Here is a 27,413-nt window from a genome sequence, read left to right on the forward strand (position 1 = left end):
TCAGGCTGTTGACATCCATCTTGCTTTCCTACCTCTCTCTCATCCTGGCATTTCCATACATTCACTGATGTCTCTCCACCCTCACTGGCCTTTCTTTGAGACACAAAGCCTTGGGATGATCCCGACTCCCTCTGGGAGACCTCTTGCACCACAACGCTACCCTTGGATTGATGTTTCTTTGCCCTTGCCTCCAATCGGAACCTTCCAAGCTTGAATTCATGGAGGTTTCCTCCTCACTACCAAGAAAAGCTCCACTATCTCTGGTGATCAATATGGAAAGGGGGAGTGTCAGGAGGATGGAGCCAGGCTCTTCTGGGTGACAACCAGTGACAGGACAAGGGGCAATGGGTGCAAACTGGAACACAGGAGGTTCCGCTTGAATAGGAGAAGAAACTTGTTCGCGGTGAGGGTGCCAGAGCCTGGATCAGGCACCACTGGTTCCTATGGTGTCCCTCGTAATGCCAAGCGACTTCTTCTCAGTGTCACTCCTGAGCTGTTCATGTGTGGGGTTATTCTGCCCCCCAATAAAGGACCGACTGCTTCTCCTTGTAAAACTTCATGAGGGTTTTATTGCCAAATCGTGGAGTTTCTCAGGATCCCCCTGGAGTGAAGCTCTGCTTTTCCAGCTGTTAATGTGTGTGTGCCAGATTTGTGGTGCCCCTGGCAAGATAATAGTATCAGGAACAACAAGACAGTACAGATAATAGAAGGAGGTACTAGTTTAATGTAAGAGCTGACCATGGAAGGAACGCCAATAGTTAAAACGGTAAGAAATGCCAAATGAGAATACAAAGGAAGCCAAACTCAGGTCAGGGAGGATACCTTGCTGATATCCAAGAAGGTATGGGAAGGCTGTTATTATGTGTCCCCAAAGAAGCCTTGTCCTCTCCTGGCTTTGCACCTTTGAAGCAAAGCTGCGCACCTGCATCCTGGGCTGCATTAGTAGGAGCGTGGCCAACCAGGCGAGGGAGTTGTCATCCCCCTTGACTCAGCACTGCCAGCAGCTTGAGGGAGGTGATCCTTCTTCTCTGCTCAGCACTGCTACAATTTGTCCTGCTCACTTCCCTCGGGGTTTGCTGCCCCACCGCCACACTCGAGTTGCAGCCGAAGCTGTCCTCCACATCTTCCACCAGTCCTGCCTTGTTTTCTTGTGCAAAACATACGCAGGAGATCATTCCCACTGTGCTGGGTCAGGGATTACTTCCTACCTTCCGTTCAACCAAGACCTTCTAGCAGAAGCCCATGGTCTTCAGATTCCCCAGTGATTACCAGGACCTAAAATTGTGACACTTCTTCTAACTGTCTAAAGGAAACCTCATTCTCTTCCCGACCTTCATCAGGAGGTTCAGTGATCCTGACCAGAAGACCATTGTACATGGTGGAGATAAGAGATAGACATAACAGTAAATCTGAGTAGACCCAGGGCCCTCAGGCTGTGTTGTGTTGAGCAGATCCCTGGGTTGCAGAATAAACTGGACTGTAACGAGGAAGTCTGTTAGAAGCTCTAACCCGATATCGATGATTAGGCCAACTGCACGTTTATTTAAAACTGCAACAACAAATTCACATGCGAACAGCCTCTTTTGGGGCCAGTAGAAATGATGACTTGTCTTTTTTATTTTTCCTCCTTAGAAAACACTGAAAGTAACCAGAGGAGCAAAATGGGATAACCCTTCTAGAGTAGAGATCTGCAAGACTGGCTGCACCAGCTGACCAGACAAAAGTAACCACACCATGATGTTCCAAGCCGCACGCCTGCTGCCGGCCTTTCAAGTCCAGGGGCAGAACTGGCCTGAAAGCCACATTCACAGTCATATACCACCTGCTAGATTAGAATCATAGAATCATTTAGATTAGAAAAGACCTTTAAGATCGTCATGTCCAACCCAGTGCTGCCAAGTTGACCTCTAAACCGTGTCCCTGAGAACCTCATGTCCGTCTGTCCAGCCCCTCCAGGGATGGTGACTCCAGCACTGCCCTGGGCAGCCTGTTCCAATGCCCCACAGCCCTTTGGGGAAGAAATTGTTCCCCACATCCAACCTCAACCTCCCCTGGCGCAACTTGAGGCCGTTTCTTTGTGTCCCTGTCTCCCCTCAGCTCCTGTTCTCCAGCTGAACCCCCAGCTCCCTCAGCCGCTCCCATCACACTTGTGCTCCAGCCCCTTCCCCAGCTCCGTTCCCTTCTCTCAACTCACTCCAGCACCTCAAGGCCTTTCTTGGCGTGAGGTGATCCCGCCACCCCTGGGGCCCCCATTTTGAGCCCTGAGGTGATTCTGGTGCCGCCATTTTGAGCCCTGAGGTGATTCTGGTGCCGCCATTTTGAGCCCTGAGGTGAGAGGCCCAGAACTGCCCCCAGGATTTGAGGTTTGGCCTCTCCATTCCCAGCACAGGGGACAATCACTAAGGATTAGGAGTTTCTAAGCACTGGCTGACCTCACCACAGCATCCTTACCCTTCTCCTCCTTTTGGTCTCTGAGCTGATCAGATACAGCTCACCTGACATTTCCTTTCCAGCACCATGACACTGCTCTGGGACCTCATGATCCCTGTCCTGCCCCCAAGGTGCCAACCGGCCTAGGTCTAGGTTAGGAAAGGGACTGAAGGTGAGGGGGTTAGAGGATGGGAAGGAGAGCTTTGGGAGTTAGGTTTTCAGCTTAGGGTTTGGGGATTAGAGCTCACCTTCCATGGTTAGGGATCAGGCAGAGGTTTAGAAGGAGGGTTTGGAGCTCTGCTGAGGGTGTTGGGTTAGTTTTTAGGGTATGAGCTAGCTTTGTGTGTTACGGTTTTGTTAGGACGGGTGTCAGGGCTAGGATTAAGGCCAGCTTTTTCATGCTGAGGGTAAGTAAGGACTAAGAATTAGGGTGAGTGATAGGGGAGGCGCGAAAGGCTATGGGTTTGGGCTTTAGTTTGGTGGTGAGGCTTGAGGTGAAGGATTAGAGTCGTAGATTCCTTTTAAGTTGAGGGGTGGCATTTAGGGGTAGGAAAAAGATGGAACCTCTGCAGAAAAATCTCAAGGCCATCACCTTTCATTATTTTTAATAGTTTTTTATTAGTAGCACCAAGGCCATGTACCAGCAAGCTGATTATGCTCTCTCGATCTATGTGGATAATTTTAGGCAGCCACTTATCAAAATAAATTTTCTTCTGTATTTAGAGTGCGACATTTTCTCTCTACTTCTGCCTCGCTGTCTTTTCTCCTTCTTCTCCATATTCTGTCCTCAAAAACCTCTCCAACAGAACGATTCCTTGCATCATAGAATAACTCAGGTTGGGAGAGACCTGAATGTCATCCTGTCTGACTCTTGCTCGAGCCAGGGTGAACTAGATGAGGTAGCTCAAGGGCTTCCCTCAGTTTGCCGTTATCCAGAAAGGACCTGAAGGTGAGCTCCAGCCCACCATGCAAGGAGGTAACAAAGATGTTCAACAGCGTTGGCTCAAGTGCTAGTCACAGAGGGATGCCAATAGTGACCGGATGGCAGCAGGAGTCCGCACCACTGGTGGCATCTGGGCCTGCTCATCCAGCTGAACTCTCACCCGCATTGTCGCATTGTCGTCTACATTTTCCGTCCAGGTTATCACCGGTAAGGTTATAATGAGACTATGGGAGACCATGTCAAAGGCCTTGTTCAAGTCCAGGTATGCAACATTCCCTGCTTTCCCCTCCCAAACAGGTTCTGCACCCTTTTTGATTTCCCTCAAGTGCCTGGAGGTGGCTGGAAGGACACTTGCCACGTTACTTTCCCAGGTACCGAGGAGAAGCTGATCAGCCTGTGATTCTACCAATCTTCCTTCTTCACCTTCTCAAAGATGGGTTTGATATTTTCATTTTCAGAGAACCTTGGAACCTTCCTGATAGCTAGGATTTTTCTAAGATGCTTGAGAGGGGTCTCAAGGTGACACCAGCCAACTCCACCAGCACATTTCTGCCCCTTCCTACACTAAAAGCTTTCTCCATATCTCATACTTCCAGGTGTGTTTCTGGGACACAGCAAATGCTGTCCATGTCCTCTGGGCCTGTTCAGAAGAGAACATCAGGCCAACAACTCTGACGGGTTCTCCGTCCACCTCAAAGCTTTCCTGAGCATTTTTCCCCATGCCCCACTCCTGCCCAACCTTTCTGGTCCTTACGCTGTAGATAATAGGATTGAGCAGGGATGTGAGGACAGCGGAGAAAAAAGGCTTTATCAAGTTGTCTTGGCAGTGTGGTTCTGGGCATCACACAGTCAAGGATGAGGGTGGTGTAGAAAACAGGTGAGGGGAGAGGACCATGTGGAGAAGGACTTCTGCCTCTCTACAGCGGGACAGAGAGCGGTGATGCATTCACGGGATGCCCACGTGAGCAGGAAGAGGAGAGCTGGCTCTGGAATGCAGGTTGTGAAAGAATGAGCTCTCCAGCAGCGGGGCAAAATCACAGAAGTCATCAACTACATTGGGGCCACGAAACTGTACCTGGGGCAAGAGTGAAGTGGTTACTGCAGAGGACAGGAATCCCTGTGGCCAAGGTGCCTTCTGGAGACAGGCCATCCAGCCCGTGACTCTTGCAAGATGAAGTGGGTGGCATACAGCCCAGTACTGATCACAGGATGGGCCACAAGAAAAAGAAGACATGCAGTACATGCAAAATTTGCAGGAAATAGCGCTAATGCTGCTGTGAGCAGAGATGGTGCCATTGTCAGTCATAAAGGCGGCCGGCAGCTGGGGCTGGGTGGTGGAGCTGTAGCAGGTCTCCAGGGAGGACACCTGGTTCAAGGAAGCACATCCCAGTGCTGCATTTGGGTGGTTTCTTGGGGGAGTTACTCTCAACTTGAAGTGACCTCGATACACTGTCCCACAGGCCTCCATGGCACGCACAGGAGCAGCTGGTGGCATCTGCGGTCATGCAGGTTCACGTGCACCTGGACTTCTGGCCTGGTCGCTCAGTGTCCTTCCATGGAGGGACAAACAACGTCTCTCAGCTGTGGTGAGAGGACAGTGATCAAAATGGTGGTTGCAAGGGGCTGGTCTGTGATGATTGCCCTGGGGCAGCTGCCCCACGGTATCCAGGAACATTGGCACAGACCAACCCCTACTCTACTGGTCCTTCATGTCTCTCCCAGGAGAACTGGCTGTGCCAGAACACTGGGAGCATCTCCCTGCCAAGAAAAGGCTGAGGAGCTGGGGCTCTGGAGCTGGAGGAGACTGAGGGCTGACTCATTCATGGGGATCAATATGGAAAGGGGGAGTGTCAGGAGGATGGAGCCAGGCTCTTCTGGGTGACAGCCAGTGACAGGACAAGGGGCAATGGGTGCAAACTGGAACACAGGAGGTTCCGCTTGAATAGGAGAAGAAACTTGTTCGCGGTGAGGGTGCCAGAGCCTGGCCCAGGCTGCCCAGGGAGGTTGTGGAGTCTCCTTCTCTGCAGACATTCCAACCCGCCTGGACACCTTCCTGTGTAACCTCAGCTGGGTGTTCCTGCTCCGGCGGGGGGGTTGCACTGGATGAGCTTTCGAGGTCCATTCCAGCCCCTGATTCTGTGATTCTGCTGTGTGCCCCCACCCTGCGCACCCACACACTTTAGCTTTTCACTGGTGTTTCCCTCTCCGGCCCAGCCCAGCTCCTCCCCAGCTCTCCTCCCTGCTCTCACTCCAGCTCAGCAGAGAACCCCAGTCTGGGCAGGACCTGTAGAATGGAATGGAAATGGAGACCAGTGACCGTGTCTCTCTGGCTGCCGTGCTCGGGTTATCCTGATGCCAGGCAGCGTCCAGCTCCCTGTGCCAGCCCCGCTCCGCAGGACAGCACCGAGTCCTGGCCCTTCAGGCAGCTCCTGCTGCCTCAAGTGGCAAAGGGTTTCTCCTTCCATGTCTCTCTTGCCCTGCTCCTTTCTGGGACATCCCATCTCCCCACAGAGCCTTTCCCCAAGGAGAACCGTCCAGCTGTTCCCACACCCTGTCTCCATTCTCCCCACAGGTCCTGAGCTGGGGGTTTTGCTCTGTAGAGCCAGTGGGTTGTGGTGCCTGGGCTGTGGGGCCACACTGGTCAGGCTGGGAGGTCACTGGTGGTGGTAGTCACTGGTGGTGGTGGTCACTGCCACTTCCACACAGGCCCTTAGGTGGCCATGGAGGATGCTGAGAGTCACCCTGCCTTTTTCACCATCCACCTGGGTGCTGGCCACCGACAAGCAAAACCTGAAGAACCAGCCCTAAGTCCCGGGAAAGCCAGGCTGGGACCTTGATCTCACCACACTGAGCCCACAGAGAAACAAGCAAAACAACAAGCCTCTTGAGAGTCTATTCCTTAGGCATGTTCTGGAGAGCAACTTTGGAAGCCTAAGCCTTCAGACACCACGCTAAGGAGATCCCCTTGCTCAGGCCTTATACCAATACAGGGGCTCCAAAGGAGAGGAGGAAAGCGGAACGAGAACAACTCTGGAAAGAACAAGGCTGGTGCTTCCTGGCAGCGCTGTGGTACTGGGAGGTCGTGGTTTGATTGCGGGGTGACAATAAAACCGTGGCAGATGTATTGTTAACCCCCTCTCCCCCGCTTTCCCCTTCAGCCCTTCCCTCTCCCCGCTTCCCACTATTGACAGGTGATTGGGAAGGAAACAAGGACAGGGAAGAGAGTTGGAAAGAATTAAAAATGTTTTACTAATGCTACCAATAAAAATAGAGAAAATAATACAAAATATACAAAACCAGTCTTGAAAGTCCCGGCAGCTGCTCCGGCAGATGTGGGGCCAGCACCCGAAGTCCTGGACTGGACTCTGCAGCCAACCGGAGCTGGATTCAGTCTGTCACTGGGCCTCAGTTCGCAGGGACGACTCGCAAGGTCCTCTCCCAATGTCGGCCATAAGGAAAAGGGACGAGATCCTCGTGATCCCCCACTTTTATATGAAGTATGACGTGAATGGGATGGAATACTTTAGTTGGTCGATTTTCAGTTCACCTCCTGCTCGCACATCTTGCGGGATGCATCATTATCAATGACCTCGCACTCCATTGCTTTGTCTACCAAAACACGTACCTAACTTTCAGGAAAACTGCAGTTAGTAAGAAGACTTTAGCTGACAGGGAAGCTCACTAAAAAAGAAACCTGTTTTTAACAAAACCAGGACATGGGACTATTCCCCTCTGCACACAGGCACTTTGCCTTCAGCTTCACAAAGGTCTCAGAGGAAGGATCTCAGACAAATGTTTCACTGCAGGGCCCTTTATTTCATTTACACAGGGAGCATGGCTTCTCATTTACACAGTCTGTGACTCAAACTATAAAGGTAGATAGTGAATTAGAAGTGGGATGAATCATGACATTTCTTTGTGGGCAATATTATCATAATTAAAAAGAGCAAAACCAAACAAGCCTTCCCCCCACTCCAAAACAACACCAACAACTCCAAAACATACAAAAGAGAGGCTGGGCCTGTCGTGAGCTGTATCGCGAGTGATGTGCAGAAGATGGGCAGTTTATTGCTTTTGAAAATATCCGGCCACTAGTTTCCTGTGAGCATCCTTGAGCTCCTGGTTCCTCATGCTGTAGATCAGGGGGTTCACTGCCGGAGGAACCACCGAGTACAGAAAGGACATCACGAGGTCCAGAGATGGGGAGGAGATGGAGGGGGGCTTCAGGTAGGCAAACATGCCAGTGCTGACAAACAGAGAGACCACGGCCAGGTGAGGGAGGCATGTGGCAAAGGCTTTGTGCCGTCCCTGCTCAGAGGGGATCCTCAACACAGCCCTGAAGATCTGCACATAGGACAGCACGATGAACGCAAAACACCCGAATACTACTAAGAGACTAGCCATGAGAAACCCGGTTTCCCTGAGGTAGGCGCCTGAGCAAAAGAGCTTGAGGAGATGGGGGATTTCACAGAAGAACTGGTCCACGACGTTGCCTTGGCAGAACGGTTGTGAAAATGTACTGGCCGTGTGCAGCACAGCATGAAGAAACCCGCTGGCCCAGGCAGCTGCTGCCATGTGGACACAAGCTCTGCTGCCCAGGAGGGTCCCGTAGTGCAGGGGTTTGCAGATGGCAACGTAGCGGTCGTAGGACATGACGGTGAGGAGATAATACTCCGCTGAAAGGAAAAAGACAAAGAGAAAGAGCTGGGCAGCACATCCCCTGTAGGAGATGTCCTTGGTGTCCCAGAGGGAACTGGCCATGGACTTGGGGACAGTGGTTGAGAGGAAGCCAAGGTCAAGGAGGGAGAGGTTGAGGAGGAAGAAGTACATGGGGGTGTGGAGGTGCTGGTCACAGGCTATGGTGGTGATGATGAGGCCGTTGCCCAGGAGGGCAGCCAGGTAGATGCCCAGGAAGAGCCAGAAGTGCAAGAGCTGCAGCTCCCGCGTGTCTGCGAATGCCAGGAGGAGGAACTGGGTGATGGAGCTGCTGTTGGACATTTTCTGCCTCTGGGATGGAGACCTGTCCAAGGAGGAAAAGATGGTTACTGATTAGGGAGGACCTTTTGGCAGGTCCTGAGCTCTGGTTGGTGCTGGCTGAGGGCGCCCCAGGGAGCAGAGGCTGTGCTGTGGGCTCTGCAGGAGCCAGCCCTGCCCTACGGCAATAGGCAAATAGGAACATGGATCTCAGATTAAATCATCTCTGATGTCAAAGAGCTTTTCAGCATCGTTGCTCCCAGTTCACCTGATTGCAGAGTGAAGCTGTGGGGATTTTGTGTTGTGTATTCCGTTCTCATTGCCCCACCACCTCCAAGGAGTGTTTTAAGGCAGAAATCCTTGGCATTTCTGCTGCTGTCAAAGAGAAGCCTTGTGGGTCCTGATAGGCAAAGGGACTGCCCCTTAGTGCAGGGTGAGAAGATCTGCCCTGTCCGTCAGCCCTGGTCTCAGCTGCCCTTTTCTGACAGCTCTTTGGGCTGGAGGACGGTCACCTCTGGATGTTCCCCTGCGAAGAAACTGCACCTTGCTGAGAGCAGGGGAGTCCACTTTCCAAGTGCAGATCTCCAGTCTCCTCACCCTGTCTCCAGACTCACTTTCCAGCCAAGGACACTGTGAGCTCGTCCCAGTTTCCCAAACGCAGCCACACAGTGGTACGTCTGTGGCCTCAGTGTCTCTGATGGGCTCCCAGGTATTGCAACAACTGCAATGGAGAGCCGGGTCCTTTCGGATGTCCTAAATATGGGGTGCCCTGGAGTGAGAGTTGGCTTTTTCCCCACCCGTGAGTCCTGTGGGGTCCAGAGCCCCACAGGGAAGAAGGTTCCTTGATCGCCTTGGACACATCTGCATGGGAGGACCCTGAGGGTGACTGAGATTCACCTGAAAGCCCCAACCCCAGAGAGCCTCCAAACAACAGCAGCAGCAGCACGGGTACGTGGAGAAAAAAGAGAAACGGCACATTGCTTCTGCCAAGGGAGGCAAGGGCAGGGGGGGACAGACGGACACGTGGGAGAGTCTCCTTTGCTGGGGGTTTGGCTGCAGGTGACTCATGCCATGGACCCTGCGGTCTTGATGGCAGAGGCTCTGCTGGGTGGGAGGTGAGACCAGGGGGTTGCTCCAGGTGCCCGAATCCCCCCTCCAAGGGCATTTCGGGGGCAGCTCCCTGTCCCTCCCTGCCCACGTCTCTGCCGCCTGGAGCTGTTTCTCCGTCCCCACGTCTCCTGCCTGTCACTGCTCACAGACCCCATCCCACCCGCTGCGGGCTCAGCTTTGCCCTGCAGACACGTCCTGGGGAAAGGGCGCTCTACAAGGGCATGACGGTGTTTGGAAATCCTACAGAACATCTCAGATAAAACCCCGAGGAAACCACAAAGATGGTGCTCATACACTGGGGTGGGCGAAGGGACTTTACGAGCTTCAGAGCTGAGCTACAGCTCTCCCAGCATGATGCTCTAGGAGTCCCAGTCTCCTGTACAAACCTGACACCCCCATCACCACGCAACCCGCCACCTTGTCACAGCAGCAAACTGAAAGCACGGACTCCAAAAAGTGCCTCCCCCATCAGGCAGCCCCCGCTTTGACCTTCCTCTTGAAAAGCCCCCTTAGAAAGATCCTGCTCTCGAGCACGTTCTTCTCCACATTGCAGGAACTGGGGGAGCTGTCGTGCCATATCAGCCACGGGATGTACCAGCTTTAGGTGACCACCCTGGCAACCCCATCTTCAGCGCTCTGCAACCACAGACTCACCATGTCAAAAGCCCTAGAGATTTCTCCTCCCAAGTGAGCTGTAGGTTGTTTTCCTACTTCCAAAAGCCTTTAACGACTTGTTATGTCATCTCCCCTCGGTTCAGGCAGAGCCCTCAGCTGTGCCAGGAGCCCAGCTCAGCAGCAGAGGAGCAGCCCAAGGTGGCACCTTCTCTGTCCCCTCTGGGCTCCCCTCAAGGTGTCCCTGAGGTTCCTGGGGAACCTGGCGTGAAACAGGCTGAAGTCATCACTGATGTTCCTTCCCTCAGCTGGAGAGATACACGTCTTTCCAGCTGTGTAATTCCTACTGTTGGAATTAGGTTTAGGTTCAGGAATAGCCTCTTCATTGTCCCGTCATTAGGCAGGACATCCAGAGATGGTCAGGGAGGTCTCTCCTTTACCTCTGCTAAGGGAAGGCATTTGGCTGAGCAATTTGGGGCATCTCATCCTGGGTTTACACTCCTGGGGACAGAAGGGGACTTATCTCCTCTCAGGCTTATTTAAAGGAAAGATTTTTCTCCCTGGATTGCCTGAAGCAGAGACTCAGGCATGGGTTCCAGGAATTTTTCTTGAAGTAATAATTTATTTCTAAAGTAGGGTGTAAAGAGCAGCTCAAACTGGGTGCCTCCAGAAAAGGGAGTCCCCAGCAGAGAAATTCCTGCTCAAGAGTATCCTTATCATTTAAGCTCCCCACCCCTCACGCATCAATTTGGGTCAATCGTAAAATTAGAGAACAGGCTGATAGAGTTGAGGTTGTTCAGCCTGGAGAAGAGAAGGCTCCAGGGTGACCTCGTTGTGGCCTTTCAGTATCTAAAGACGACCTACATGAAAGATGGGGACAGACTTTTGAGCAGGGCCTGTTGCGATAGGACAAGGGGTGATGGTTTTACACTAAAGGAGGGAGATTCAGGCTGGATATAAGGAAATTGTTGGCCCTGAGGGTGGTGAGAGCCTGACCCAGGTTGGCCAGAGAGGTGGTGGCTGAACCATCCCTGGAGACATCCCAGGCCAGGCTGGACGGGGCTCTGAGCAACCTGAGCTGGTGCAGATGTCCCTGCTCATGGCAGGGGGGGCACTGGGGGAGCTGGGAAGGTCCCCTCGACCCAAACCATTCTATTATTCTGAGTGTGTGGGGTCACTATTGCATCCCCCCCAACAAGGCACCGTGGGGCTGGTTGGGGGCCAGGGAGGCAGAAGGGGTGGTCTGGCAGCTGCCCCAGAACATGGTGTCCACTTTGTCATTGGGGAGGTGACAAGTGTCCCCACGAGGTGACATATTCCTGTGGGAGGTGGGGGATGGCGAGCCAGGTCCCCACCCCCTCATTGTGCCCCATAGATCCCCTCCTTTGCGCCATAGATCCCCTGTGTATCACACAGGTCCCCCTCTGCCCAATAGATCCCCTTCTCTGCCCCATAGAGCCATCATCTGTGCCATAGATCCCCTCCTCTGCCCCACAGGTCCCCCCTCTGCCCCACAGATTCCCTTCTTTGCCCCATAGATCCCCTCCTTTGCACCATAGATCCATTGTCTATCCGATAGGTCCCCCTCTGCCCCATAGATCCCCTTCTCTGCCCCATAGAACCCTCATCTGTGCCATAGATCCCCTCCTCTGCCCCACAGGTCCCTCCTCTGCCCCATAGATTCCCTTCTTTGCGCTCTTCTGCCCATACATCCCCACAGAGCCCCATAGATCCCCCTTCTACTCATAGACACCTCTCTGCCCCATAGATCCCCTCCTTTCCACCATAGATCCCCTGTGCATCCCACAGGTCCCCCTCTGCCCCATAGATCCCCTTCTCTGCCCCATAGGTCCCTCCTCTGCCCCATAGGTCCCTCCTCTGCCCCATAGATTCCCTTCTTTGCCCCATAGATCCCCTCTTCTGCCCATACACCCCCATAGAGCCCCATAGATCCCCCCCTCTACTCATAGACACCCCTCTGCCCCATAGATCCCCTCCTCTGCCCCATGGGTGGCATTGTGCCATGGGTCGCACTGGCTTGTTTGGTGGTGGCCATCTTGTGTGGTGGTGGTTGTCCATCTTGTGGATGCTGCACCATGGGGCCGTTGCTGTTGTGCACCCACAGCGCCACACAAACCGCTGCTGCTTGAGGCTTTTTATTGGCCCTCCAAGGGTGGGGGGCAGGGACAGCGGGGTGGGGTGGGGCAGTTGGGGTTCCAAGGCAAGGGGGTGATTGAAGGTCCGGAGCTTCACTCCTCATTGAGTCCCTTCTGGTGGAGAAAGAGAAGGTGAGGGAGCGGTTGTGGGGCAGCCATGGGGTGGCCATGGGGGAAGCCATGGGGCAGCCAGCGGGTGGGGAGGTCTCACCTTGGCCCCCATGTCGCGACTCTTGGCCCGCAGCTTGTTGACCTGGGACTCAGCCATGTCGGCACGCTCCTCTGCCTCATCCAGCTCATGCTGAGCCTTGCGGAACTTGGCCAGGTTGGTGTTGGCCTGTTCCTCCTGGGAGTGGGGGGATGGGGGGTCAGTGGGGCTGTCCCCAGTCCAGCTGTCCCAACCATCCACCCCACCTTCCATCCATCCATCCATCCATCCATCCATCCATCCAACCATCCACTCATCATCCATCCCTCCACCATCCACCCATCCACCATCCATCCATCCATCCAACCATCCATCCATCCATCCACCATCCATCCATCCATCCATCCATCCAACCATCCATCCATCCACCATCCATCCATCCATCCATCCATCCATCCATCCACCATCCATCCATCCACCATCCATCCATCCATCCATCCATCCATCCACTTTACCATCTAAACAACCTTCCATCTACTCAACCATTCATCCAACATTCTGTCCATCCAACCATCTACTCAGCCGCCTTCTCTTTCATCCATCCCACCGCCCATCCAGCGCCACGGCTGTCTTTCATCACTCACCGCCTCCTCCGCCTGCCGCTTGTAGGCCTTGACCTTCAACTGGAGCTTGTCCACCAGGTCCTGAAGCCGGACTAGGTTCTTGCGGTCCTCCTCTGCCTGTGAGGTGAGACACAGGTAGGTCAAGACCTAGACCAATCTGTGCTTTGGGTCACCACGAGAGCAATTAGGGCCAGGAGACAATTAGTGATGTTCTTGGGGGACTGGGACCCCTCTAGATCTGTGGGTCACCTCAGTTTTGGGACAGAAGGTGGGGCTTCCCCCAGGGTGAAGATGGCTTCTCGGCCTGCTGAGGTCCCATGTGAGGTTCTGGATCATGCAAAGACCCTGTGGATGCTAGGACAGCAGGAGGTGGCTTGGGTGGCACATGACTGTTCTAGGTCATGCTACGGCATTGGACATAGAGGCAGTGGGTGGTCTAGGTCACCCATGTCCTTCTGGCCATTGGGTTAACTATGTTCCAGGTCACACTATGGTGCCTGACATAGACGCTGTGAGTGGTTTAGCTCACCCATGACCCTCTGGCCACTGGGTCAACCGTGTTCTAGATCATGCTACGTCCCTGTGGCCACAGGGCCATCAAGTGACCTTCTGGGCCACTCCATGCGCCCCACCTGGTAGCTGAGCTCCTTGACACGCCGCTCAGACTTGCGGAGGCCCTTGACACTCTCGGCGTTGCGCTTCTGCTCAGCCTCCAGCTCATTCTCCAGCTCCCTCACGCGGGCCTCCAGCTTCTGCAGCTGCTTCTTGCCCCCCTTGAGGGCCAACTGCTCGGCCTCGTCCAACCGCAGCTGCAGGTCCTTGATGGTCTGCTCCATGTTCTTCTTCATCCGTTCCAGGTGGGCGCTGGTGTCCTGCTCCTTTTTCAGCTCCTCTGCCATCATGGCCGCCTGTCCCAGGGAGAAGCAACCAGAGAAGAAAGTGCAAGGCATGTTTTCCATCACTCTACAGTGGAAGGTGTCCTAGACATCAGTCCCACCACAGCACTCACGTCAGTGATGGCCTTTTTGGCCTTCTCCTCAGCGTTCCTGCACTCCTGGATGGCATCTTCCACCTCTGTCTGCAGCTGAGAGATGTCTACCTCCATCTTCTTCTTCTGGTTGATGAGGCTGGTATTCTGGAGATGGAGGAGAGGATCTTAGGAGGTGGCTGTGGGGCTACTGCCCCATTCTTCTCAAGCCCCACAGCACTTAAAGCCCTCCTGTCATTTGTGCAGACTTCAAGGATCTCCAGATGGAGGAGATCCTTGGTAACTCCACCCAGAAGAAAACCACACCCATGGTTTCTCCAGGGTTTGAGTGTCCTTGGATGGAGATGACCTCTCTCCTTGGAGGAACGTGAGGTCTCACTTGTGAGTGGAGAAGCTGGACTCTCTCGCTGGCCTCGATCAGTTCCTGTTCGGCCAACTTGCGAGCCCTCTCGGTCTGCTCCACTACTGCCCGTAACTCCTCCAGCTCTGACTGCAGGAGGTTATTCCTCCTCTCTACAATGGCGATGTTCTCCTTCAGGTCCTCATTGACCCGGACCATGTCATCCAACTGCAACTGGGTGTCCTACAAGGCAGTGTGGGGGAAAGACGATGAGTGGGGATGGTGAGGAAGGGGATAGATGTCCACCCAACTGCCACCGAGGGGTGTTGTGACCAGGCATCCCTCAACTCCTAATGAGACAGCTGTCCCATGTGTACCTTGAGACAGCCCTGCAACATCTTGACTTGCTTCTGGGCCTCAGCTGCCACACGGTTGGCGTGGCTGAGCTGGATCTCCATCTCATTGAGGTCGCCCTCCATCTTCTTCTTCAGCCTCAGGGCCTCATTGCGGCTCCTGGTCTCAGCATCCAGTGAGGTCTGCAGTGAGTCCACCACCCGCAGGTGGTTGCGCTTGGCCTGCTCCATCTCCTCGTCCTTCTCGGCCAGCTTGCGCTCGTAGTCTGCCTTGACCTGGTTGAACTCTAACTGGGCCCTCAAGATCTTCCCCTCCTCGTGCTCCAGAGAGGCCTGGGGAGGGGACAGAAAGAATGTTGAGGACTAGAGATGATCAGGAGAACATGGGAATACATGGGGACATGGCTTGGCTCACCTCAGCCTCCTCCAGAGCAGCTTGGAGCTCCAGCTTCTCGGTGTCCAACTGCTTCCGGACCTTCTCCAGCTCATGGATGGTCTTGTGGCTGGCACCCAGCTGCTCCGTGAGGTCTGAGATCTCCTCTACCCAGGTGAGATCCCATCAGACCACGTGGAAGGTGGTGGAGAACAAGGAGGTGGGCAAGGGGAGGCCCACAGTCTCACCTTGGAGGTTCTTGTTCTCCCTCTTGAGGGTCTCCAGGTGGTCAAGCGACTCCTCATAGGCGTTCTTCAGCTTGAAGAGCTCAGTGCTGAGGGACCTGGCCTCCTTCTGGGATGCCTCCAGCTCTGTCTGTGACTCCTCGAACTTCTGCTTCCACTCAGACAAGATCTGTGGGGACAGCACCAGGACTCTGGTCACCATGAGCTACCCTGTTTTTATCCTCCTCTTCCTCTCCCCAACATTCTCCTTGTGGGGAGTTGAAGCTCTGCTGAAACATGGCCCTTGACAGTTGTCCACCTTTCTTCTGGGCTTCTTCTCCTGCCTGTCTTTGGTGGGTAAAATTGGTGGGTCCCACATCTGTCCACTCCCTTCTTCTCCCACCCTTTCTTTGCCCCCCAAACCTTGTCAAAGTTCCTCTGCTTCTTATCCAGGGCAGCGGCCGCTGCATTCGACCGCTCCAGGTCTGCCATGAGGTCTTCAATCTCGTTCTGCAGACGGTGCTTGGTCTTCTCCAATGAGGAACACTTGGCATTCACTGCCTCCACTGCCTCCTCAGCTTCCTGCAACCTCTGGGCCAGCTTCTTCCTACCAGATGTATGGGAGAAACCCACGTGTGACCCATCAGCCAATGGAGATCCCATCAGTTGGTGACCCGCAAAATGAAGGTGTTTGAGAGCAAGACAGTTGTAGGACTTACGAGGGTCATGGATGGTCTAAGTTACTCAACAGAGGTTCTAGGTCCACAAATTGAGCTCTAGATCTACCTAGATCTAGATCTAGATCTACCTAGATCTACCTAGAGGAATCCCAGTGTCCTGGATGATGGCTGCTTGAGGGAAGAGGGAAGGTGGAGACTGACAAGACCAAGCAAGTCCCACTGCCCATGAGAGAACCTCAGTATCCATGAGGAGAAGACTCACTTGGCCTCCTCCAGCTCCTCGGTGCGCTGGATGGCGTCTGTCTCATATTTGGTCCTCCATTGCGCCACCTCAGAGTTAGCCTTGGAGAGCGACCGCTGGAGCTCAGCCTTGGCCTCTGTCTCCTCCTCGTACTGCTCCCGCAGCAGGTCGCAGTCGTGCCGGGCTGACTGGAGGGCGTGGGCTAGTGCATTCTTGGCCTGGGGGGTGGTGAGGAGAAGGTGGGACCATTGGGCCCACATCAGCTTGAGCTGTCTTGCTGTTCTCCAAATCAACAAGAGCTGGTCTTTATCATCTCAACTCAACCAGCCCTTCTTTAGACCAACCCAACATCTCCCAGACCAACTGAACTGACCTCCTCGCTACCAACCAATTCAATCTAACCACCTCGAGACTCACCAACAGCACCAAACTTCCTGAGGACCCTCAACTCGTTTTCTCTACATTGTGAGGGCAGGCTCATACTGCACTCTGCAGTACCCAACCAACATCGCCCTTGACCTTGGGGGTGTCTTTCACTCTCAACCTTCAGCCCCACCAACCTCCCCAACACAGCCCTACCTTGGCCTCTTCTTCTAGCTGCCTCTTGAGGTCCTCCAGCTGCTGGGTGTAGGTGAGTCTCCCGCGTGTCAGTTGGTTGATGAAAGCTTCCTTCTCCTCCAGCTGCCTGGAGAGCTCACCTGTGGGGTGGGAAGGTGGACAATCACTCGCTGGAGAGATGCCCAAAGCCACCCCACCAGGCACAGGATAGGTGATTGGCTTGGGGAATAGCAAGGACCTCACCATTTTCTGTCTGGAGCTTGGCCCGTTGGGTGGTGAGATCATTGACCATGCGTTGGGCATCCTCAGATTTGGTCCGGTGCTCATTCATCTGGTCTTCCATGGTGCGGCACATCTTCTCCAGATTGGCCTGGCAAGAGGAAGGGCAGGAAGATGAAAAGGAATGTAGGGAGAGGAATGGAAGAGCTGTCCCATCATTGTTGGAGAACCATCTACCTTGGCCTTGATCAGCTGCTCCATGTTGGAACCAACGTCATCCAGCTCCAGCTTGAGCTCACTCTTCTCCTTCTCCAGCTTCTGCTTGACACGCTGCAGGTTGTCGAGCTGCTCGCTGAGCTCAGCCACGCTGTCGGCATGCTTCTTGCGCAGTGCAGCTGCCGTGGCCTCGTGCTGCAGCGTAGCCTCCTCCAAGTCCCGCCGCATCTTCTGGAACTCCGCCTCCCTCTTCTTGTTGAGCTCAATCTGCACCGAGGTGGCTCCGCCTGCCTCCTCCAGCCGCTCACTGATCTCCTCCAGCTCCCGTGACAGGTCAGAGCGCAGCTTCTCCACCTTGGCCCTGCCCGTCCGTTCTGCCTCCAGCTCCTCCTCCAGCTCCTCGATCCGTGCCTGTGGTCCGGGGACAGGGATGTCATCATCTGGCTTGGCTCCACCCAACTGATCTATTCAATCCAGACAGCTGGAGATTCTTCAGCTCAACTCGACCTAACCACCTGGAGATTCTTCAACCCAGCTCAAGTCAACCCAACAGGCTGGAGACTCTTCAACTCAACCCAACCAGCTGTAGACTTTTCAACTCAACTGAAGTCAACCAAATCAACTGCAGAGTCTTCAACTCAACCCAACCTAACTCATTGGAGACTCTTCAACTCAACTCAACCCTACTGGCTGGAGACCCTTCGACTTCAACCTAACCAGCTTGAGAGTCGTCAACTCAAAACAACCCAATGAGCTGGAGACTCTTCAACTCAACTCACCCAGCTGGAGACTCTTCAACTCAGCTCAACTCAACTAACTGGAGACCTTCAAGTCAACCAGTCTTGAGCCCATCCAGCTCTCCTCAACCTAGTCAAGATCTGAGCTCTCCAGATCCACCTGACCTCCTCTGAAGATTCTCCACTCTGTCAAATTACCTTGAGGATCTTCAACTCAATCAGCCTTGAGGACATTCAACTCAACCTGCCATTGAGGTGCTTGGATGAAAGAGCTCAACAAAACCTTCTCTGAGGAGTCAACACGATCCAACCCAAGCATCCCCACCAGCCTTGAGTGCTCTACAACTGTTGGTTCAACTCATCCCACCCCAAAGGCAACCTGCCTGGAAGCCAACGAGTCATTTCTAGGAGATAAATTACAGGAAGGTTCTACATCAAGAGGACATGCCATGAACTCCAGACCTCAGGTGGGTGTGATGTGGGTCTAGGTTCTTCTCAAAAAAGAAGAAGAAAAGGGGAAGACCAGCTCCTCCTTGTTGACCCACAAGTTGAACCCCACATCACCTGAAGCTCTTTGAGCTTCTTCTGGAGCTGGGCTGCGACCGCTTGCTCATCCTCAATTCTGGCGTTGAGTACGTTGAGCTCAAAGTCTTTCCTGGGTGGGGAGGAGAGAAGCATCTGCCCATCACACTCCTGAGCTCTTGGTGGAGAGGGGGATTATGGGTAAGGGAGGAGAGGGTGGGAGGAGGAGGTGGGTGGGGCCCTACTTTTTTAGTCTCTCATCCAATTGCTGCTTGTCATTCTCCAGGTCCATGATGTTCTCCTGAGCCAGCTTCAAGTCACCTTCCAGCTTCCTCTTGGCCCGTTCCAGGTCCATCCGGATCTTCTTCTCCTGTTCCAGTGAGCTCTCCAGCTGCAAGCAAGGCGGACAGTCCCCAATCAGCCCCCTAAAACACGCACCCCAGGAGGACATTCGCCCCCCAAGGGACCAGCTATGGGAGGGTTGGGACTCACATCATCCACTTGCTGTTCCAGCTTGACTTTGGCCTTCGTCAAGGTGTTCACCTTGTCCTCTTCTGCCTGAAGATCATCCAGTGCTTGCTGGTGAGCTTCTTGCAGGGTCTTCTTCTCCTTTGTTAGCTTGACGATGATCTCATCCAGCCCGGCCATCTCCTCTGTGAGGTTTTTGACCTGCAGGAGGAGAAATATCAGGCTTCCAGCTTGGTCCCAGGGGTAGGACAAGAGATAGGAGGTTCTTCTTGCTCTTGGTTGAGCTGGACCTAAGTCAGGACATACAGGAGAACCCAACCAGCCTCTGATCTTGGTGACTCAACCCAACCAACCTTGGGTCTTGGCAACCCAGCCCAACTGGTTTTGGGTCTTCATGACCCAAATTGCCCAGTTTTGGGTCTTCACAATCGAATCAGCTTTGGGTCTTCCTGACTCAACCCAACCAGCCTTGGGTCTTCACAACCCAACCAGCCTCAGGTCTTGGCAACCCAACACAACCAGCCTTGGGGCTTCTCAATCCAACTCGACCACCCATGGGTCTTCTCAAAACCTATTAATGCGGGCTTGAGTCACTTGGCTTGGGGTCAAAGCCTCTCATTGCCCTCACCTTGTTCTCAGTGGCATGTTTCTCCTTCTCCACCTTGGCCAAAGACAACTCCAGATCATCGATGTCCTTCTTGAGCTCTGAGCACTCATCCTCCAGCTTCCTCTTCTTGGCTGTCAGCTCAGCATTCATCTCTTCCTCATCCTCCAGCCGCTCTGTCAGCTCCTTCACCTTGGCCTCCAGCTGGATCTTGTTCTTGATCAGCTGGTCGCAGCGCTCCTCGGCATCTGCAAGGTTGTCCTGCTCCTGGAAGGAGGAAGATAGGTGAGAGGGTGAAGAGAGGAGGAAGGAACAGCTAGAGCATCTCTGTCACTCACAGCCTGCACTTGGAGCTGAAGGTCATTCTTCTCCTGCAGCATGGAGACCATCTTCTCCTCCAGCTCCTTCCGCCGGGCCTCTGACTTCTCCAGGGCCTCCTTCAGCCGCCCAAACTCCTCCTTCATGGTCTGGGGAAGGCATGAGGGTCCTCTGTATGTCTCACCTCTTCTTCCACCTCCTCCCATACCTCTCCATCTTTCTATCTGCCCACCCAACCTTCATCCCGTCCTCTTTGTCACCTGCATCTCTTTCTCTGTTTCAGCACTCTTCAACAAGGGCTTGATCTTGAAGTAGAGCTTCATCCAAGGCCAGTTCTTCACCCCCATGAAGGCCCTGATGTTCCACTGAATCACCAGCAGCGAGTCTCTGGATGGGGCAAAGCAGGATGTGGGTGACCAGGGATCTCCACCCAATGCGGACCCACTACTGCCGCCACCCCACCACCCACCGACGCTCCAGGATCTTCTTGAATTCCTGCCGGGACAGGAAACCACGGACTTGGGCCTGCAAACGGGTCATGATCCGGGCCAGGCGCTCGTCCCTCATCTCCTCCAGCAGCCCCAGCAGCCCAGCCTTGAAGAAGACCTTTGAGGAGAGATGAAGGTTAGTGCTGCTGGTGGGGTGGAGTTTGGTGGGTTGGTAGAGGTGGATGGAAGGAGCTCAGATGAGCAGGTGGCCACGTGGATGGTGGGACCGTGGAGGTCTGTGTGACCTTGTGGACAATGGGACCGTGGGGTCAACAACACCTCCTCGATAGTGGGACCACTAGGAGCAGAGTCCACGCGGCCTCACCTTGGTGTGCCCGAACTTGTACTGGTTGTGATCAATGTCAAGGGACCCCAGGAGCTTCTCGGCACCTTTGCGGCTGTCAATGAACTGCCCCTCAGGGATGGCTGCGGGGTTCAGGATGCGGTACCTGGTGGCCAGAGAGGACAAGACACCCCAAAATCAGCCCTGGTGGGGCTGTCCACTCCCTCCCCACAACTTCTCCTCCGTCCCTACCGCTGGCGGAAGTCCCCATAGAGGATGCGGTTGGGGAAGCCCTTGCGGCAGATGCGAATGCCCTCCAGCACCCCGTTGCAGCGGAGCTGGTGCATCACCAAGGGATTGTCCATCACACCTGGGGGGTGGAAAGTGGGCTGGTGAGTCAAGACCTGCCCCAAAGTGCTGGTCCCCACCACTACCATTGGCCAGGGACCTGGGTTTGGCCCAACCCCCTTGGATTAACCCCTGGCTATTGGCTCACCAGGAGACTTGGTCTCATTGGGGATGATACAGCGGACGAAGTGGGGATGGGTGGACCGCAGGTTGGTCATCAGCTTGTTGAGGTTCTCCTAGAGGATGGAGGGGGAGATGATGGAGGGATTGAAGACCCCAACCTGCCCCATCAAGGGTTACCACCTGCCTTGCAACATGTTTTCCATCCCCACCACAACCTGGAGTCCACCGTTCACCCCTGGACCCTCACCCGGTGCAGAGCAGAGACTGTCTGGAAGGAAGAACCTTTCTTCTTGGACCCTTTCCCCTTCTCCATGGCTGTCAGAGAAGAAAAAACGATGAGATGAGTCAAGGATGGGATGGGGACAACTTCAGATGCTCAGGAAGGGGGTGACCCCTTACGTGCATCAGCCCCGGCGTAGTTAGCGAAGAGGTTGGCCAGGAGCTTGAGGGCTGATTTCTGGTAGAGCCCCACCACCGTCTCGTTGAGGGGGTCCTTGTTCTTCTGCAGCCACCCAATGATGTTGTAGTCCACCGTGCCAGCATAGTGGATGACAGCAAAGTGGGCTTCTGGTTTCCCTTTGATGTTTCGTGGCTTCCCAAAGTTGGCCGACTTGCCCAAGTGATTATCAAAGAGCTTGGCCTTGAAGGTCATGTCTGTGGCCTTGGGGAACATGCACTCCTCTTCCAGGATGGACATGATCCCCATGGGCTGGGGAGGAGAAGACCTTGTTGGCCATGGTGGATGCCAAGCACAACCCAACTGGCTGCCTTTGGGGTCTCTGGGAAGCTCCAACTGGGAGCATCCACCTCCAGGAGCCCCCTCAGCCCCCAGGAGGCCCTAGGGGAGGTGGCACCTTCTCGATTAGGTCAATGCAGGCTTGGAGGTCCATGCCAAAGTCAATGAACTCCCACTCGATCCCCTCCTTCTTGTACTCCTCCTGCTCCAGCACGAACATGTGGTGGTTGAAGAACTGCTGCAGCTTCTCGTTGGTGAAGTTGATGCAGAGCTGCTCAAAGCTGTTGAACTGGGGAGGGAGAGAACGGACAATGGGGTCAAGGTAACACCCAATGGGGTCAACTGAACACCCAGTGGGATCAATGGGGTCAACTCAACACCCAACAGGGTCAACTGAACATTCAATATGGTCCATATTATGCCAAATGTGATCACCTGGGTCAACTCAACACCCAGAAGGGTCAGTGTAATGCCCAGTGGGATCAAGGGGTCAAACTGAGACTCAACGGGGTCAACATAACGCCCAGTGAGCTCAACGAGCCAACTCAACATCTGTGGCGTCAACTCAATGCCCAGTGGGATCAGTGGGGTAAGCCTGAGACCAACTGGGGTCAGCCCAATGCCCAGTGGGATCAATGGGGTCAACTTAACACCCAGCGGGGTCAATGTAACAGAGTCAACCAGGCCTCACGTCAAAGATCTCGAAGCCGGCGATGTCCAAGACACCAATGAAGTACTGACGCGGCTGCTTGGTCTCCAGTGAGTTGTTGATTCTGGTCACCATCCAGTTGAACATCTTCTCATAGACAGCCTTAGCCAAGGCCCCAACGGCATAAATCACCTGGAAAAGGGATGTCCCACTGGTGAGATGGAGGGGTCTTGATGCCCTCCTTGCCAGGGATGCCACCATGCCACCCCAAAAGGAATAGGTTTTGGGGATGTCCTCCTCACCTGCTGGACATTCTGCCCCTTGGTGACGTACTCGTTGCCCACCTTGACTCGTGGATGGCACAATCCCTTGAGAAGATCGGCCGAGTTCAGCCCCATCAGGTAGGCTGACTTGTCTGCCTCTGAGGATGCAGAGGAGAAGGCTTGAAACTGGAAAACCATGAGGTTTACCCCAATTCCCACCCCCTTGACCTTGGTTGGACCCCACCTTCGGTGCCATCTGGCTCTGCCTGCTCTTCCCGTTGCTTCTGCTTGAACTTCATGTTGCCAAAGTGCATGATGGCACCCGTCAGCTTGTAGATGGAGTTCTTCTCCTCTTGGGTGAAGCCCAGGACATCAAAAGCACTCTGCGGGGGCAAAAATATGGGTCAAGGTCTTCTCCAGGCAGCCCCACCCCCTGGTCCCCCAACTCACATCCGTGGCCAGAAGCTCTTCTCCATCATCGATGGATGGTACTGTAGTCTCTCCTTGGGAGATGAAGGCGTAGTCATAGGGGTTGTTGGTCACCAGCATCATGTCTGTGAGGAGAAGATGAGGTTGGGGCAGGGAGGTGCAGGGCAGGGTCAGGTGTCCATGGGTGGGGTGGAGGCATGGCTCACCCAACAGCTCTGGCTTTTTATTGGAGAGGATCTGGTAGTAGATATGGTAGTTTCTCTCAGCCTTGAGCTGGAAGATGACGCGGGACTTCTCCAGGAGGTCTGGGAGGGGTGGAGAGAAGGCGGGTAGAAGTTGGGACGAGGAGATGGAGGGTGGGATGAAGACATGGATGGAGACATGAGGAGACTGAGGATTAGGAGATGGAGGGTTAGATGGATGAAGAGATGGATATGGAGGGATGGAGAGGTGAGGAGATGGAGGGACCAGGAGATGCAGATGGAAGGTCAGATGGACGGTGGGATGAGGAGATGGAGATGGAAGGATGGCTGGATGGATGAGGACATGGATGAGGAGATGGAGACATGAGGAGATGGAGACACCGAGAGATGGATGGAGGGATGGACAGATGGATGGACAGATGGATGAGGGACAACCAGACGTCCTCTGATGGACCCTCAGCCCACTTACAGGTCTCGATGTCGGCTGATGCCAACTTTCCGGTGGCCCCAAAATGGATTCGGATGAACTTCCCCTGGGAGAGCAGTGGCTTGAGGTGGAGGTGGCCACCTGCCCCCAGCAGACACCAGCCCTTAGACCCTGCCCCACAGACCTGGCCCCATAGGCCACACTCCCTCCACTCACAAATCGGGATGAGTTATCGTTGCGCACAGTCTTGGCATTGCCGAAGGCCTCCAAGGCGGGGTTGGCCTGGATGATCTGGTCCTCCAGAGTGCCCTGGAGGGATGGGATAATGAGGGAGGAGGGTCATGGTGGGGGTTAGGGCGTGGAGGGAAGGATGTGGTGGCCACAGAGATCCATGAAGGCCTGTGTGGGGGCTTGGGTTGGTGGATAGAGAGGTGGGTTGATGTCATGGGTGGCTGGTTGTGTGGTTGATTGGATGGTTTGGTGGTTGGTTGGTTGGATGGTTGGGTGGCTGGTTGGTTGGATGGTTGGGTGGTGGGTTGGTTGGATGGTTGTGTGGTTGGTTGGTTGGATGGTTGGGTGGTTGGTTGTGTGGTTGGTTGGATGGTTGGGTGGTTGGTTGCGTGGTTGGTTGAATGGTTGGTTGCGTGGGTGGTTGGGTGGTTGGGTGGTTGGATGGTTGGGTGGCTGGACAGGCAGGCGGACGAGCGGTGACCACACCCTATGTTGTCCCCCCAGTGCCCTGACCTTGCCTGGGGATCCCATCTCCTTCTTGCCGCGGTCGCCGATGGCAGCGATGACAGCGAAGTACTGGATGACCCTCTTGGTGTTCACCGTCTTCCCCGCCCCGGATTCTCCGCTGGGGGAAGCCAATGAGAGCAAGGTCTGGGTGCTGGGGGGCAGGGCTATGGTGCTGGGGGATGGGGCCTCACTGGGAAGGGGTGGGGCGTGCAGTAGAACTATGGACCTCCACAGGCAAGTCCAGGTGGTGAGAACAGGTTGACTGTGCTGATGGGTGTCTCCAGGGGAAAAGGGGCGTGGCTATGTACCAGGTGGGAGGGGCTTAGGTGTGGGCAGACTAAGATGACCTTTAGGGATGTGAAGGTCACTCACGTGATGAGGATGGACTGGTTCTCCCGATCTGGTGGGGTGAGGACAAGCATGAGGATCTGAAGGCCACCTTGGCTCTTCACCCCATTTCCTGCCCCACATCTCCCACCCCACATCATCTCCCACCCCACAACCCATGCCTGTGGGAGGTCCCTACCTGTCAGCATGTTCTGGTAGGCGTTGTCTGAGATGGAGAAGATGTGGGGTGGAGCTTCACTCCGTTTCTTGCCACGGTAGGCAGCCACCACCTCGGAGTTGTAGACAGGCAACCACTTGTAGGGGTTGACCGTCACACAGAAAAGCCCCGAGTAGGTCTAGAGAAGGGGCAGATGGGTCAGAACCATGAAGTTCTACTCCACCAGGTGGGGACAGCCCCGGTGTGAGTGGCCCAAGGGGTCTGAAGTTGGGACATCTTGGTTCTGGGTGTCCCAGGGGGTTTGGAGAAGGGATGTTCTGGTTCTGGATGGCCCGAGAGGGATGGAGAAGGGATGTTCTGGTTCTGGATGGCCCAAGAGGGATGGAGATGGGACATCTTGGGTCCAGGGATGGGGCATCTTGGGTCTAGGTGGCTCCAAGGGGTCTAGGGATGGGACATCCAAGTTCCGGGTGGCCCAAAGGGTCTGGGGATGGGACATCTTGGTTCTGGGTAGCCCAGGGGGTCTGGAGAAGGGACATTTTGGTTCTGGGTGGCCCAAGGGGTCTGGAGAAGGCTTGTCCCAGTTCCAGGTCTGGAGAACCTCTGGAGAACCTCACGCGTTCCTGTAGGACTCACATAGATCATCCAAGAGGCATAGCGCTCCTTGAGGTTGTAGAGGACGGCGGGCTCATGGAGGAAGGTCAGCATGGCCATGTCCTCAATCTTGTCAAACTTCGGGGGGTTCTGCTGCATGATCTGGTCCTCCTTGACTGTCACCGTCTGCTCAAAGTGAGGAGGATACCATGGGGCAGGGCAAGGATTTGCTCCAGTTGTCCCTTTCAGTAGGGCTGGGAGCTGGGGCTCTGGGTGTCCCTTGGGTGATGAAGGTCTAGATGTCCCTCAAGTGACAGAGAAGATAGTTTGGGGTCTGGGTGTCAAATGGGTGATGGAGAAGGTGAATGGGGTCTGGGTGTCAAATGGGTGATGGAGAAGGGTGGACAAGTTCTAGATGTTTCCTGTGCTCTAGAGAAGCTGGGATGGGTTCTAGGTGTCCTGTGCGGGATAGTGACATTATTTTGGGGTCCAGGTGTTGCGGTCGTGGCCAGGCCCCACCCACCTTGCCATGCTCTGTCTGGGCGGTGACCTTAGTGCCCTCACGGGTGACAATGGTGGCCTTGACAAACTCCTCCTTCTCATCAGGGACGAAGATATCCTTCTTCAGGTCGAAGGGGCGGGTCTGGGCAGCCAAACGCTCCTTCTCCGATTTGCGGAGGTAGGGAGCGGCCTCCCCAAATTCGGCCATTTCCACATCGGGCATGGTGGCACTGGTTGAGGCAGGGGGGCTCGGACCTTCCCAGTTCCTCCCTGTTGGCCCTGTCCCAAGTCCCTCCTTAGTGGTTCCACCATCTCCAGTTCCTTCAAGGTGCTCTCAGACCTCCTGGTTGCCCCACCCCAAGTCCTTGGTGGTTCCAACCCCATCCCCATTCCTTCTTGGTGGTCCATGTTCCTCTCCAGTGCTCACAGTTCCTCCCCAGTGCTCCCAGTTCACCCCCTCCCACGTGCCTTCTTCATGGTCGCATTATCTGCTCTTCCCCAGTGCTCCCAGTTCCTCCAAGATGCTCCCAGTTCCTGCTGGTTGACCCATCCCCATCCCAAGTCCATCCTTGGTGGTCCCAGTTCCTCTCAAGTGCTCCCCGTTCCTTCTCAGTGCTTCCAATCTCCCCAGTTGGCCCCATCCCAAGTCCCTTCTTGGTGGTCCCACCATCTCCAGTTCCTTCCAAGTGCTCCCAGTTCTTCCCAGTTGGCCCTATCTCCATTCCAGGTCCCTCCCTGAGGCTCTCAGTTCCTCCCCAGTGTTCCCAGTCTCCCCACAGTTCAGCTCCGTTCCCCCACAGACCATCCCAGTCTCATCCCACTCCCTCCCCATTCCCCCCAGCCCCCTTACACACCCCTCAGTCCCTCCCAGTCCTACTCCAATCCCTCCCAGTGCCCTCCCAGTTCCCTCCCAGTGCTTCCAGTTCCCAGCCCCACCTCTCTCTGTGGTCCCAGCCGGGGGACAGTGCTGACTCGGGGTCTCTTGTCCTGCTCCGGAACACAACAACCCCACCCCGGTATGCCCCAGAATCCCCCCGCAGCTCCACCAGTACTTCCCCAGTACCTCCTTTGTACCACCCAGTATGTCCCAGTATCCCCCAGGATTTCTCCAGTGCCCTCCCTCGCCCCAGCACAACCCAGTCCCTTCCAGTTCCCCCACAGACTCTCCTAGTATCATCCCAGTCCCTTCCAGTTCCCACACGGACCGTCCCAGTCTCATCCCAGTCCCTTCCAGTTCCCCCATAGCCTCTTCCAGTCCCCTCATAGACCCTCCCAGTCTCTCCCAGATC

General features: G+C 54.8%; 2 protein-coding genes across 4 annotated transcripts; both read right to left on the reverse strand.

The window, feature by feature from the left end:
* Positions 1-7,168: 7,168 nt before the first annotated feature.
* LOC136000081 (olfactory receptor 14C36-like) lies at positions 7,169-12,179 on the reverse strand. Of its 2 annotated transcripts, none has more exons than XM_065653760.1 (2): positions 12,104-12,179; positions 7,169-8,393 (listed from the first exon to the last, which is right to left on the reverse strand). In XM_065653760.1, exon 2 carries the CDS (start codon positions 8,369-8,371, stop codon positions 7,439-7,441), a length of 933 nt encoding a protein of 310 aa, XP_065509832.1. In that variant the 5' UTR covers positions 8,372-8,393; positions 12,104-12,179; the 3' UTR covers positions 7,169-7,438. The 2 variants fall into 2 exon arrangements, with proteins under 2 accessions (XP_065509832.1, XP_065509833.1); XM_065653761.1 differs by lacking the exon at positions 12,104-12,179 and adding an exon at positions 10,112-11,535.
* Positions 12,180-12,209: 30 nt separating this feature from the next.
* On the reverse strand, positions 12,210-27,382 carry LOC136000079 (myosin-7). Of its 2 annotated transcripts, none has more exons than XM_065653758.1 (40): positions 27,061-27,382; positions 26,147-26,354; positions 25,666-25,809; positions 25,051-25,207; positions 24,897-24,924; positions 24,531-24,642; positions 24,003-24,095; positions 23,829-23,892; positions 23,363-23,461; positions 23,178-23,281; positions 22,972-23,110; positions 22,767-22,885; positions 22,507-22,656; positions 21,934-22,104; positions 21,479-21,788; positions 21,327-21,394; positions 21,105-21,192; positions 20,861-20,978; positions 20,651-20,774; positions 20,307-20,443; positions 20,098-20,224; positions 19,858-19,986; positions 19,544-19,786; positions 18,940-19,116; positions 18,693-18,838; positions 18,490-18,580; positions 17,210-17,599; positions 16,992-17,123; positions 16,775-16,888; positions 16,217-16,413; positions 15,698-15,881; positions 15,299-15,464; positions 15,093-15,217; positions 14,702-15,010; positions 14,364-14,567; positions 14,006-14,131; positions 13,629-13,904; positions 13,018-13,113; positions 12,437-12,571; positions 12,210-12,339 (listed from the first exon to the last, which is right to left on the reverse strand). In XM_065653758.1, exons 2-40 carry the CDS (start codon positions 26,345-26,347, stop codon positions 12,319-12,321), a joined length of 5,814 nt encoding a protein of 1,937 aa, XP_065509830.1. In that variant the 5' UTR covers positions 26,348-26,354; positions 27,061-27,382; the 3' UTR covers positions 12,210-12,318. The 2 variants fall into 2 exon arrangements, with proteins under 2 accessions (XP_065509830.1, XP_065509831.1); XM_065653759.1 differs by having other exon boundaries at positions 26,147-26,403; positions 27,061-27,144.
* Between the last annotated feature and the right edge of the window lie 31 nt (positions 27,383-27,413).

Source organism: Caloenas nicobarica, chromosome 31 (assembly GCF_036013445.1).
Source record: "Caloenas nicobarica isolate bCalNic1 chromosome 31, bCalNic1.hap1, whole genome shotgun sequence".
NCBI classification, from domain to species: Eukaryota; Metazoa; Chordata; class Aves; order Columbiformes; family Columbidae; genus Caloenas; species Caloenas nicobarica.

Excerpts from the sequence above, each read along its gene's own strand:
- LOC136000081 (XM_065653760.1), bottom strand. The coding sequence starts at position 8,371 with ATGTCCAACAGCAGCTCCATCACCCAGTTCCTCCTCCTGGCATTCGCA.
- LOC136000079 (XM_065653758.1), bottom strand. The coding sequence starts at position 26,347 with ATGCCCGATGTGGAAATGGCCGAATTTGGGGAGGCCGCTCCCTACCTC. Across the intron at positions 21,789-21,933 it reads GCATTGACCTAATCGAGAAG|CCCATGGGGATCATGTCCAT; the intron begins GTGCCACCTCCC and ends TCTCCTCCCCAG. Across the intron at positions 19,787-19,857 it reads TTCAGCTCCAAGTGCAGGCT|GAGCAGGACAACCTTGCAGA; the intron begins GTGAGTGACAGA and ends TCCTCCTTCCAG.